General features: G+C 30.0%; 1 protein-coding gene across 4 annotated transcripts in view; it reads left to right on the top strand.

Annotated features, from left to right (window-relative positions):
* Positions 1–15534, top strand: part of LOC130902570 (uncharacterized) — a 178559-nt gene that overhangs the window by 142150 nt on the left and 20875 nt on the right. For all 4 annotated transcript variants that reach the window (XM_057814797.1, XM_057814798.1, XM_057814795.1 and 1 more), the window contains exon 4: positions 10482–10668. In XM_057814797.1, the coding sequence (XP_057670780.1) occupies positions 10482–10668 (187 nt within the window). The remainder of the gene's footprint in view (positions 1–10481; positions 10669–15534) is intronic.

The raw sequence follows: 15534 nt of genomic DNA on the forward strand, positions 1-15534 counted from the left end.
TTTATAAATGTGACTGAAGATCAGTTCATAATTAGATTTACGATTTTGGAGTTATATGGGGCTTATGAACGTAACTTGTTAATACTTAGATTTCTCTTCTGAAATTATGATGGTGAATCAAAGTTTGTCTAAACAATTCAGGAAATCTGTATAAATCGCTCAATAATAGAAAGGGTGCACCGTTATTCCAAAATAACATACAATCGTCAAGATCGTATAATTTGTGGTTCCAAAGTGGTTAAAAAATTGTTATGTTAAAAAATTAGTAGGTTTTGCTGTTAGTAATTGCATTCAAATGAAATGCTTCTCATTAGGCATTAGTGAAAGCTGTGTAATTATATAAGTTCACAATTTAACTATTTTCACTGAACAGGAGAGAGAGGTTGCTGTGATGGTAAAGCTTAAGATTGACTTATTTTATAAAGCGTAATGAAATGATAGATAAATAGGAAGTTAAGGTTAATCACAACAGCTAATATCGTTGGAGATAATACTGCAATTGCAGAAAATATTGGTTTCCTGTCCGATAAGAATTTATTTTCTATTTTATTAACTAAGTTACAATTTCTTACAATATCACCAAGATAAATCAATTTCCTTAGAATGTAATAATACTTTTCCTCTCGATTTCGATGAAATAATTTCTATTTTGTTGAAGGTTTCAAAATATTATTTGGAAGAAATGCTATTATAATAATTTCTAATAGAAGGATAATAATAATAATAATAGAAGCGATTTTTTTTATTCTCCCCTTATCTCTTTTATATGGCCCATTTGGCCATATATACTTGTATCGCCATAAATTCGATATCAAATCTCAATGGCACAGTTAGTCGAACTCCTTAATTTCGACCACGAGATCGGCGGTTGGATTCCTGTTGACATACTATTGGGATAAAAATGGCTATGCCCCTCCTGTGACGTCTCTCTCTCGCACTCATTAATTTCACTATCTGTTTTTCTCGCACCCATTGATTCCCCATAGTCGTGGCGGCCTATTACATCTACTGAAATTATAAAAACTATTGTATGAAGGATTATGAAACAAAACATTGCCCTTAAACTGGACAACTAAAGATTGAAATTAATAATATGAAATCCTTTTTCGTTATTTAAATTACATTAATTGTCACTCCAAAATCCAATTATTTTTTTCTTCTTATTAATCTATATTATAAATAAATGTAATGTATGAATTTTACGCTATTTCTATTGTACGATCTTCTTGGAGAAAACATGCTGATACAAAGAATATGTTTTTACCGGAATGAAAATACCATTTTCACTCATTTGTAATTCACAAGTAAGCAAAATTTTGTTTGTAAATTGTACATATAATTACCACGGTAACTACTAACATTTTACGTGGTGAGCTCTTAAACTTACAACGCTATAAACTTTTCCATTACTCGCTGTAGAGAACTTCTATTAACTCAAATACCAAAGTCAATAAATATAATAATACATTATGTTGAATTAATGGAATAAAACACTAAAACAGTCCATTCTAAGGACCATCAAGGATTCTTTATGCGTTGTGTTATTTGAATTGACTCAATTGAAACTTCCTCATTTTTTATTCATTGTAATTGTGTCTTCTTTTCACCTAGCGCCAAGTTATCTGAGAATCCTCTAATAGTCTACAGATCAATATCCAATTCATTTAATTTATTTCATGTTCTATCAAGTAACTAGTTCTTCAAGATTCCGGATTTTATTTTATTTCCATTTTAGTTATGATAAGAATAATTCCCTTTATGACGTCACAATTTTTTTACACGCATTGAAAATTAAAACATCTTTGAAAACACTTCGTGTGGTACATTTAAATAATATTAGCTTCAACCAATCGCCAAATATATTGGCGGGTTTTGAACTAATGTCATGGTTATCTATGGAATAAATATTTGGCATATGTCCACCTCGGCTTTCAATGAGTGTGTCAAGTAGCAAACAATAGATACATACTCGACTGCATTTACATGTTCAACCTTCTGTTGTGTTGATTTTTTATTGAGATTTTTGTTATCCCTAATTTTTTGATACTTAGATAAGTTAAAGATTATTGGTGGATACTTTTCTCTCGCAGATTATAGCAGAACATCTTTAGTGAAGGCACATTCTATTAATCCCCTATTAGTTTGTTTTATCCTATATCTACTTCAGTTACTTGTCCTTCAATTCTTCGATGATTTGACTTCGGAATACATTTCAGCCTTTCGTTCCACAATTATGAGTTAATTGACAGTTGATGGATAGCAAATATAAAAACGTTCCAATTTTTCATTTAGAACCAGCTGTAATGTCGGGTGTAATTTCTAAATGATCACCCGATTTTACTACCAGAGCTTGTAATTGATTATAGAAAATAATCTCTAGAAGGATTTTTACCAGCCCCTTTCAAGTTGTAACAATTTTACTAAATATCTTCAAAAATATTGATTCTTTGGAAAAACGTTTTAAACATAAAATAAAGCTCATAGAAAGCACTAAAGATAAAATCTCATCCCCTTCTTTAAAAACTCGAATTATAATAACAAATATGGACGTATTTGAAAAGAAATAATTAATATAAGCGATAAAAAAAGTGTACTAATTAGTATTATATATTATTTGATCTATCATTTTATTCCTATATAATTTAAATTGACGTTTGTGTTTACATCAATTAGATTGCACTCGCGAAATTTGATGTTGTACTCGCGATTTGATCAAAAGTGAATAATTATTTGTTTATTTTTGTTTTCTCTAGAGTTTTTATTGTATCTTTAATATTACTCATATATCTTATGAAATATAAAGGAAAAATATATTAAATTTATCACAATTAACGGATTTATAAGGTTTTCCTTTTGATCTGGATTGGTTGCACAAATCTGTTGCACCAGCAGTAGCAATTTCGACCTTCCTCTTGGCTTTTGAAATATTATTTTAAAATCCTTGTAAACGAATATTGGAAGATCATATTAGAATGTAATCTTTTAAAGTTTAATTCAATTGAAAATGTGTTTTGTTTTTTTGTTTAATTAAATGACTAAAACTAAAACATGCGTCTAAATTTTGCACCCGCGATAATGGAATGGAATGGAAGTGCATCAAATGCAGGTGAAGAATCATGGAAACAAGAAGAACGGACAGGAAAAAAAGTTGGTTGCGAAAGGATCATATCAATGCAGATGTGCATTATCAGTCATGTATCAATAGTGGCGTCCTAGCAAGAGTAAACGGTCAACTTCGAATGATATAAAACTGTTTATTTGTAAGAAAACAAGACACGATTTTTAGCTTATTTTGGATTATATTTTGGAACTACCATAGTCGGAATGGAAAAAACGCTTCGAAAATTAGGTTAAACGTGTATATTAATTATTAAGGGAGAATATTTTGACTATCATTGAAATTGATTTTCATTGAGTGTGGCCAGTCCGATATCTATTTGAATATTTATTTGACTAATGTGCTTCAATGTTTATAATGCAATTGGGAATTGGACATGGATGTAGTATCATGATTATGATAATTTCTTTTAATATAATGCGATTATTAAGCAGTTATGCCGTTCAACATCCTGGGACGTCACACATATTTTCTAATTATTTTTTGTTCAGATCATATTTTTTAAATATCTGGGTATGTTAATCTCTACTTCACCGTTAATTATTATGTTCTAATTTACAGTCTCTTTGTGGCTGAAAAAACAGCAAGATCTCCTAAACAGACGACAGCTGCTTGCCTTTCAAGTTGATACAGGTTACTTGATTTAGTAATACCACAGAAAGTAATTAGAACTACCGCCATTTCCTTTTTGTATCCGATATAAACAGCCTTCCAGTGTACAATCAATCTTTAAGACATGTCGACATATTTATACGTTCCCTGCTAAATTATGAGAAACACTCCTATTAAAAGTATAAGCTTATAGATAACAAAATACAAATGCGAAACAACCATCCCTCATTTTTGCATACCAATTTATATTTCAGTTCTTTGATTTTTTATTTCCTTTTTGGAAGACAAAATTTGACTTTTGCATCAAAATATTTTGATAAAGACTTAAAAAAAAGTCGAAACGTCAAATTTTATCTTCCAAAAATTATTTTTAAAACATAAGAGACCTAAAATCAAGAACATTAAGATGCATTAATATTTCAGTTCTTATATCCGTAGAATAAAAATTCAAGTAAAAAGTATTTCTAATTGTATATGTGAGAAAACGTCAACGTTTCGAAACGTTCAAAACTCTAAAAATCTATAATAAAAAATGGAACAGAAACAATAAATTATTGATAACTTAACCACAAGTTTATTGATTTTGACATGAATTTTTTAACCAGTGTTTTTCCAAAACTGAACAGATACAGGTAAGCATTCTTTCGTGTCTTTCTGTCAATGCAATCATTGATTTCATTAGTCGAGATTTTAGAGTTAAGTTAAATACATATGGTACGTATTGTTAGCTCTAATGCCTATAAATAACTTCCTCAAACTTTACTTTCGTTTACCAGTTTTACCGTTATATATACCAACATAATTTACTATAACTTTATTAAGCTTTTCAACCGAATTAATCAAAACATATATAGATTGAAGATGAACAACTTAGACACAGTTGAGTGAGTGAACAAGTGCTAGAGCGGTGAAAGTGACGTAAAATCAGTCGAGAAACTGGTTAAGTTTCTTTTATCAGATACCTGTATTTAGCATCAGCCTTTCATTTACTACGGAGTAAATTATCTTCTCTCGAGAGAATTTGTGTTTATCAACGCACTTGTATTGTAACAAGATTAACGTTTTTCTAAACAGCCCGTACTTCGCAGTACGGCTTGTTATTATATTTTTAGGTACTTAGGTATTCCAAGAAAAGGTGGCAAATAAAAATCCGTGGAACCTGACAACTCTAAAAACTGTGTCATAGAGGAACGTCAGCAGAAAGAAATTTGGAAAATTATAAAGCGATAAGATAAGAAAACAGGAAACTAAAAAATGAAAGTATACAGTCTCTGTTGGAAACCATACAAAGGAGGGAGACAAATATGTCAAAACTTTTGAACAACATTGAAGCTATGCAAAACGAAAAAGCGCCAGGCCTACGGTCATAGAAGATTAGAGAAGGGAAATAGAGGCGGCAGAGGAGAGAGTCAAATGGATGATTGGGAGCATATAAGAAAATGAAAAGGAAGAAAGCGGAGAGAAAAACCAGTGAAGAAATAGACACCGCGAATAGACCAATAATACAAGAAGATCTGGAAAAAGGGAGACGAAGTTAAAAAAATGCAAAGAGAAGGCCATCTCCAATCATATTGAAGTCCCCACTCATGTGGACAGTGATAAGGAACCAGCTAGTATAGAAAGAAGAAGAAAGAAATATCGACGCCCAGTGTAAAATGGGAAACCACACAGAAATAGTCACAACACCAACAAGAGAAAATTTCAATGAAATGAAGATGCTCCTAAGGGAGCATAAAGAGATTGAGTGGTATACGTACTTACTCAATGAAAAGAAAGAAAGGCTCTATTACTAACAATATTCATGGTAGTAATAGAGCCCCTAGAAGGACAGTCCGACAAAAAACTGTGGTGCTTATATCACACAAAAATAAGTGTGGTTGGACAAAAAAGCATGACGGACCTGTACAATGCTACAAAGTACGTGAAACATAGACGTGCATGCGTAAGATGCGCGGGATCCCACAAGGCGACGGAGTGCACCTTCAGCAGAACCGATAAGCCGAAATTCAAAAACTGAGGAGGAGAGCACCCGACGAACTACAGGGGATGCCCAAAAAAAACCGGGGAAGCGAAACAAACAAACCAGCCATGAAAACCACACAACCTTTTTTCTCGTTATTATATGTATTTCAGGATATACTTACAAAGATAGAAGTACTATTTTTTAATGAAATGTACGTGAGACTTTAGGACGGAAACATTTTTGTATATGTTGTTATAGTTATAGTATAACTTCACCTTCTAAATATGTTACCGCTATAATGCGGAACAAAATCGATTTTAATTTGAGTTATTTTTGTTCTGAACTTTCAACTTCCACCCGAGTGGATAAATACAAAAATTGAAGGCGAGGCATCAGCAATAAATGGTAATTTATGGACCGCAGTTTCATCATATAAAATAAGTTCAAACCAGCAGTCAACGTGATTGATATTATTGTACATGCTGTTACATTAATAATAATGGACACATCAATCGATATCGAATGGAACTGAATTAATGACCGTTAATTTCATTGAATAAATGTTCTCGACTTTTGATCTAATTATTACTTTAATATCAGAATACCTGCTTCAAGCATGAAGAATACTTTCCATCTTTAATTGTTGACATCTGAGTTTTGACACATGAAAAAGTTAATTGGATGGGTCTATGGAATAAGAAGATAAATTTGGCTGAAATTTCTAATTTTTTTATGTATTATTTGTATCAACATTTCCAAGGGTTTATTTTCAGCATTTTGTACAAGAATTTCCGTATCTTTATTATAAATTGGATATTTGATTGCTATTTCTTAAAGCTATCTAATTTTTCTAATGCATTCGTTTATTTTCTAAATATTGTAATGTTTGTCATTTGTAAACAGTATCACAATTATTACAAGGGACTTTGTATATGTTATTTTTTTGTTTCTCGGTGTTTTTGGTACAAATATTATTACTAACTTCATGAACAAACATTATGAATAAATTATACAAAATGATTAAGCACATACAGGATGTTTCTAAATTCATGCGACATAATTCAGGAGGTGGTTTTTCTTATGAAAATAAGATGGGTCTTTCCCATAACAAAATTTCCCTAGCCCACTCCTTTCTGAGATATTACCCCTGAAAAGTGGTGACTAAGATTGAGCTTTTATTTTTTTTTTATAAAATTTCAGTAATGCTTGAAATTCTATAATTTTCAGACTAATTACGGGTATTCTTCCGATATTTCTATTACATACGGTCATCATATTAGCAACCCTTACTTTATTTAATATCAAAACTTACTTTCAAGATGAAATTTCATTAAATAAAATTAACTTAAAATTTTTGTTTTATTTAAAAATATTTTGTATACCCTGGTCTCTTTTTACCTACGTTACCTTCATATTCTAGAATTTCCTGTAGCCCAAAAGTATTCTCTATATGTTCAAATTTAAATGCCACGTATACTACTATGACCAACAATATTTGGATAAGATAAAAAATCATTATACGATGACCATAATCCAGCCTCAAAATAATTGGAAAATAGTGTTTTCAAGAAAAGAATACGTCTCAATTTGGTTTTTGCATATTTTTTAAAAATATTCAATTGAGTTTTGTTAAGCCAAGTTTCGTTTATTACTTGTCTGGTGTAGTTCCAAAATTATCTTAGTCTAAATTAAATTTTTTCATTAAATTTTTTTTATGTAAACTCTTTATTGTTGAAATAAGTCGTTTCAACTGACCCTACTATTTATTATATTATTATTTTTTAAATTTTGAACAATTTTTTGTCTAACTGTGTGATATTCACCATCAGTAATTGTTTAACTAGATTTTTCACTAACAGATTTTGTAATTTGCTGTGGTTTTACTCCAGATAGTTTGAACTAAATGTATTCTAATTTTTTTTTAGAATTATATTATTTATTGGCCAGAAAAATTTAGAAGTTTAGAATAAGTTTAGACATTTTTTTAATCGCTGTTGTGGATTGTAGCACAGAATATGTTGATCGTAGCGTTTATAGTAAATGCCAGCTTTACTAGAAAAATAGATCGAAGAAGAATTTTCTCAGGTATTTTTGGCATTATGTACCGGATGAGTGTAATGTTTTGTTGTTGGTATCTGGGGGAGTAAATAAAACGAGGTCGAGGATTCCCGTCGTTCTCGCATCTGTGCCTCTAATAATATATTATGAGGAAAACTTTTTCAAAAACCACACTTTATAAATGTTCAAAAGTGCACTATAAAGTAGAATATAGTTACAGGCTGAGGAGTCGGGACGGACAAGGTTGGTACGTATGACGTTAGAAGTTGGTAATAATGGAGTTGAAAAAATTTTATTATAACAATATTAAATACATGAACTTGTCTTGAAAGAGATGAAATTTATATAAAATTTAAGGGCCTACACTTTTGGTATGGTTATAATACATTTTTTTTCAATTATATTAGGCACTACCAAGTTACGAGGAATGAAATTTCTTATCAAAATTTGTAAGTCTAACTTCTCGATAAAATTTTTACCTAAATTTATATTTAGCAGAAGTTATATTTAAATCTCGAAAGTTGAAGTTTGAGCGTATGAAAATTTATAACGTACAAATTAGGATTTGAAACAAAGAAAGTATGAATATCTATAACGCTAATTTCTCTTCATTAAGAACTTTTTTACTAAATTTTTAATTTGCAGAAATGTTATTTAAATTATAATGATTAATTCCAAGTGTTCAGTAGCTAATTCGAAGTTTTATTTTTTGAAAAGTCAGCACCAAGATTCAATTGTAATTACTTTTATGAAAAGTAATTATTGGAAATGTAAAACGGAAATTTGTATTGTTAATATTAATACCCCATTCTATCGATGAAATCATGAACAAATTTTTCCATATGCAATATCAACTTTATTAATTACCACTAACTGGTCTATTAATTTGTAGATTTTTTAATTGATACATGTATTGTCATTGGAAGTAAGTAAGTATATTTCAAGTTGATTGGTTAATGGGAAGATAGTTACATATTGATTATAACATTTGTACCATACAAAAAAAAACAGTGTGAGTCGATTTTTGCGCGGTTAGTGTGAGGTTTGAAACATGGATTAGGTCTAAACGTATGTGTAGCCGGCTAAAGTTTCAAAATAACTGAAAAAAAAATAAATTACCGATTTATTGCTTTAACTGGCATATATTAGCATTTGCCTAACATCACTAGATAAAGCCGAGTGATTTATATATCTCTCTACTATCTTCTTCGGGACAAAATTTTTAATATTTATTTAACCTAAAAAAGAGAATTGTCTAAAAAAATCCAGTGGGTCCACAATACTTCCAAATGTTTACAGATATACTATTTACTAATAACATAGTATTGAAAACACAAATTCAGAAATCTGTCTTAGTTAACATTTTCAAAATAACACTCTACATGACCATGGAAATTAGATTTTTTTATAGTGGAAAAAATGAGATAAAATCAATATTTATTAAAGAGAGAACTGTGTCTGAATTGCGTGTTTTCATGCTAAATGTTCCTGTTATATATGTTCATTCTACTTTGAACTTATATAAATATATTATAATTGTTGTCTATCAGAATCATTTTCACTTACCATTGTATTTGATTATGAAGAATTTTTTTCTAATATTTACTGACCCGAGAAATAAATTACAATAAAATATTGACACATTTACTCAGTGGACTGAATAAAGTAGTTGTTGAATTATATATACATCTGTTTCCAAGACAAATAATTGTTCATTTCCCGTGAACATGAAATAAGGTGGATAACACAAGAAAAGTCCCGTAATTACAATAATTGTTAAATAAATTTCAATAATTTGTCAAACTCTACCAAAATATGTCATTTTGTTTAATTTCCCATCTCTATGTTTACTTGAATAATTTGAAGATTCATTTATGGATTATATAGATGTTTGATCAAAATCAATAATGCTTATGAATATTCATCATCCTATTTATTGTGTTGTACCATGCCAATCGTCCTGACTACCATTTTATTAAGTATTTTCTAAATAAATGTGATGCAATGTTACTTCAAAAACTTAAAAACTCATTTCTTGATCAATCTTTCTTTCGAGCAAAATATTAAATTAGTCAATAATGTTTTTGTTATCTAAAATTGATATCGAACAAATTTAAACTTACAATTCCTGAAATCCCATAATTTTGGAAGATTGGCTCCGTTGTTCTCTATAAATCTTCCTTTATAGTATACTATAATAAATAAATATTATGTAATAAAATAAATATATTTATTAAAAAAACCAGATACTTTATCTACTTTGACTTATTTGTAGCGTATCTATATAAGTTTACAGTTAGTAGATTTAGATTCAGGATACAAAAAAAAATAATTTCATTTCTCAATTTTCCGTATTTTTGATGTTCAGACAGAAGACTTTCAATATTTTATCCATAATGATCTCATAATAGTTTGTGTTCCTAGATAGTGAAAATTACAAATTTTAATGGAGGTAGAGTTTAAAATTCAAGTTCGTGTGTTGGTTTGATTTGAAAATAAAATTAGCACAGGAAAATTATTGAATAAAATTTTGTAGTTTTGTAGTGAAGGAAAATTCACTAAAAACAAACGAAAGAATATCAATTTAATAGTTATTGATAATGAATAAGACCCATTTTGTAACACATCGGATATTATTGTTATTGTTAAATCAAATATTATTCAAATGGTCTAGTAGTAGATAGATTGCAGATATTGAAAGTATTAAACATTTAATATTACTTGTTGCAGGTAGTGCAGAGAAGGGAGGAAATTGTATCTTATGTTGGCCTAGAAGAAGGGGTCCCGGAGCAATAGCTGTAGGACCTCCACAATGTCCACATAGTCAGATGTCTAGCACGCGAAGTTCAATAGCGAGTTCCCCACATAGTCAATGTCCAACACCCCTACCATTCCTTGTCAATTCTGGGTCTGTTGGGTAAGCTCATATTTTATTATTGGAATATACAGGTTGCATCACAATATGATTTGGTGTACAGTAGGGAATACTTCATATATTTGCTTCTGGTTAAAATTACCAGCTGGAGAAGCTAGTGTGTATATATTTAAAAAACTTATTCTTAAAAAATATTGAATTCTACTCATAAAATCACTATTTTATCAGCAAATTGATAAACAGAAAGATACGAAAAAAGAATGAAATAAAAAATGTGGACATCAAAATTTTCTATAAATTTATCTATAACTAATAAAAAATTCGAATCTCCGAGATTATACGTTACATTATGTAGATACTATTTAAAAAAAAAAATAGTAAAACGACCTTGTCTTGATTTTTCCTGAATATTTTATAATGTACCAGGACTGAGCTATAAATTTTAAAATTTTATTGCAAATATCGCGGCTTCTATTGCAAATACGTCAAAAGTGATAGGAATTTAATTCTTAAAACGCGTACAAAATTATAACATGTGAGGATTGCACCTCCCACCATTAGATATAGGAGAGGATCTCTCAATCAGGGTAGTTGTGAAGATGAGAATATGTAATCAGACTTGTGCGATCCTTAGAAATATACATCAATAAACAAAATATAAACTAAAAACAGTCCTTATTATTTTAACAAATCGGTCCTCCGAATACAAGCAATAGAACGTATACTCGACTTGATAAAGCAGTCTCATTGTTCCGATGGTAGTTTAAATTCTGGTTTAATTAGATTATATTACAGGAAATGTTATATTTTTTAAGGATTCTATATGAGTGCAGAATTGTCATTCCAAAATTGTTATTCCCAATAACTTGATACTTATAACTATTTTGAATAACGTAAAATTGATAATCATTTCACTATGATCACCTACAATACTATCAAACTACTAAATATGTATACTATAGATATATTGTAAAGTACGAGATAAATATCTTGTTCTGTAGTGGAACAAGACTTGTGAAACTGTTGTAAAAGTATCTAATAAGGATTTGAAGATATAGAGGAAACTCCGTTTTTAAGTGGATCTTATAAACTTCAAACGAGTGTGGCCGGTCACTTTAACACCGGCAGGTATTCTTGGGGAAGTTTGTAAGGAAGTAAGAGAGATGCAAGGCAGTAATTACTTAAAGCAGTATACCATATAGAATTATTATTATTAATTGATTTATTTTTAAAATAATTATCAATCCTTATAGAAACAAGAACTATGAAATAGTGTCAGATATCAAACTAAATGGGAGAAGTTTGGGCATAGTAGACCACCATTAATTTCTGGGTGCTAGCATATAGATGATATTAAGGGTAATTGTTAAGAAAAACCAAATTTGCTCACATCACATAGGAAAAGCTTATAAACATCAAATAATTATAATCTAAATATTACTCCGCCGTAAGATTGTGTCGGCGTCGAGAATAGCCTCTTGTTGTCATTCACCCTAGAGTATCTTATAAAATTCAAACCGACTGAAATTGAAAACACAGTAACTAGCTGACAATATCATTTATAATTTTTATTTGAAGTGGGGGATAATAAACAAGTTTATTTTAGTATCACCAAGCTGAATATAACACACACGATATCGAAGTGGCTTAGGACATTCACATGCACCTATTCTCTTCAATTAGTCCTCTCAATAAGAGAAATTTACTCCAAAAATTATTTGTTATTTATGTATTTCATAGCAGCTTTTCAGATTTACCGATAATATTTCGTCCTTCCTTTGAAGAGCTCTGGTTGCAATACTTTGGCTTATTGGAGTCAGTATATTTTAAAGTATTCATTGAAATCATTGCAGTGATAACACTAATTTTTGAAAAATTATGAAATCCGGTACTGGTTGATTTATTTTTTATTATTCAAGTATGATTACTGATGTATTATTGTTTAACAGGATGTTGCATGTTTTCATATTATAACGGAAATGATATGCAAATCAGTCTTTGAAGAGGATGTTAAAAAATATCTTCCGTCATGTACACCCAAAGATTCACGGACAAATGAGTTATTTTGTCGAAACCAACATTCAAATCAACCTTAAACTATTTAACGCTCATAAACAGAACATTTAATTTTAAATAACTTCCCAACTCAAGCTACGATTGCCTTAAAGCGTGCAACATTGTTAAATACTAAGACCTCATCTCCAGTAGCATGTCATGAGGCTTCGTGTTTAATATTTTACTTTAACTTGGTTATAAAAATCGTCCATCCATTTTTGAAGATATTTTGATTAAATTGTGCCCTCTATCGGTAGGCATCCAAACTCAAAAATAAATACCATAGGCCACGTTTCTTTTTTTTAACATTGCCAATAAGTCATGATATTTATAACATTCCCCATTATGAGTTGGGGATTTTATCAACTAAGCGGTAAAATTTAATAAATATGAAATAGTTTATCACATTTACCAAATTCAGTAGTGATTTCATATAATCCCTGATTTATATATTAAATATATTTACTGTAACATATACATTACAATACCTTAATATACGCAGAATTAACAATTTCCAATAAAGATTGATATTTATAAATAATGATTCTGAAATTTCATATTGAATCCTCGGTTGAATAATTCTCCGAAAAAAAAATTACATTACATTATTACATATTATATTTTTAGTTCTATGATTGTTTCAAAATTTACGATTTGTTATTATTGTTCTTTCTAAAAAATGATCGTAAATGATGTTTTGCATCTAATTCTATTGCCTCAGACATGCCCCAGTAACTAGGTTTGGATTCATTAAGTCTTTACTGGAGAAAGGAGCTAAGCATAATTTGCATTTGTTTATGCAGTGGCACTTACATTCAAGCGAGTTTATTCACCCGAACAAACGAAACGGTGAACCGTACGCAGAAAAATAAAAAATTCTATCGTGATCCATATATAGTTTTTATTTATTAAAAGGCATATTAATAAATAAAAGTGCTAGCAATTTAGTGATGGGGATGCCTGTACTTTGGCAGAAAACCTCGGAATCTTATAAGAAGTAGTCAAAGATTATATACTCTACTGAATACTACAAACAAAATCAAGTTGTGAAATAATAGCCACTTGCATCGTAAGGTTCACAATGGTTAATTCTGTTTCTTGAATTGCACCGAGTGTTAAATCAAGCTTAAAAGTCTTTAAATTATTCTCAAATTAAACTCCCGAAATTAGCGGCTTAAACTGATTTAACAGTTTTTAACCTACAATTCAGATAATGTTGTTTTCAATTACACACCAGAAATAATAATTATCGCTATAGGTATTCCACAATAATCTGCTCCCAGACAAGTGGCAGCAGTAAAAGCTGCAGAAGACATGTATGAAGATGAACTGGATTTTCTGTAGATTATAGATGTGGAATTTTCCAGGAGAGTATATAATAGAGCAGACCATTTGAAAAATATGGATAATTTTACCTTTTTCATCACATTAGAAACCAATAGCTATTAACATTTGAGAACAAATTTAGGATATTCTCGCGTTTCCTAATTACTTGTAAGTTTGTATTGGATATATGTATCGTTAAAAACATGTATTAGGGAGGCATTATATTTTGGATTTATACAGCAAAAACTAGAATAAAATAATATAAATTAAAAATAGCTAATAATAATTGCATATTCTAATCAGCTGGTTTCCATTTATCTAGCTTCTCATGATTTGCTGCTGCCTACATTATGTGGGTTTTTGTTTTTCTTTTTATGTCGGAAGATCTTCTTCTGCCATAGATGTATGGTTTAAAAATTGAAGTCTCCCATGCCAAGTTTTGTTCTTGATTTTGTATATCTGTCCGTTTTTTTGTTTTCGATAACGTCTTTGAATTTTGCGATGGTATTAATTAGTTTTATTTTTTAACAAAAGATAAATTTGATGAACTTACTTGTTTTGAATTTATTGCATTACGTAAATTTCACAAGAAACTCTTTAAATAGAAAAAAAACACCAATTCCCAATTCGATGACATAACTTCAACTTGAACCGCATAGAATACGGTTCAAGCAAATATAGTCAAACCGCTGGCGATGTTTGAATTTTAACAGCTAATTATTTTAAACGGTAGATTAGAAATTATGCAAAATTTTATAGAACTAATAAACATACAACTAAGCCTCTTAGAGCAATCCGAATGTATTAAATTAGAACTAGGGCTGTACAGATTGAACTAATAGGATTCGGTCATATATAAGCCTACACGATAATTGAATTTATGAATTTTAAACTTGTTATTCTGTGTGTATAGAATTAGAATTCAATTAAATTGAATAAAGAGAAAAAAGGAAAATCAAGATAGAGATAAACACAGAGGCGAGGACAAACACAGATAGAAAGACAGAAAGGCACAAGTATGATGAGCCACCCCACAACGATTTTCATGACTCTATATATAGACTATTGATATTACGAGAAATCGATTTATCATATCTATTTTATGCGGAAACATTTACTTCGGGAGATACCGAAAGTAGCCATTATTTCAGGAAGGCTAACAGATATCGAACCATGGATAACTTTTTTCGATAGATCATGTAAGGTTAGGTTAGGATTGCAAATGAAAGTTGAATACTCTGCAATGAATAAAGTGTAGCAGTGCATTGCTGCCATCTGATTGAATTTAATTGATTGATTAATAATTCTTTTGCGCATGTGTCAATTATCATGATTTTTCACATGAGTAATCCGTAGTTTGGTATCTGTTAGCCTTTCTGAGACAATGTCCACTTCCGGTATCTCCGTAGTAAGTAAATGTTTCCGCATAAAATAGATATGATAAATCGATTTCTCGTATCATCAATAGTCTATGTATAGAGTTTCATGAAGATCGTCATGGGGTGGTTTATCATACTATTACCAAAA

Source organism: Diorhabda carinulata, chromosome X (assembly GCF_026250575.1).
Source record: "Diorhabda carinulata isolate Delta chromosome X, icDioCari1.1, whole genome shotgun sequence".
NCBI lineage: Eukaryota > Metazoa > Arthropoda > Insecta > Coleoptera > Chrysomelidae > Diorhabda > Diorhabda carinulata.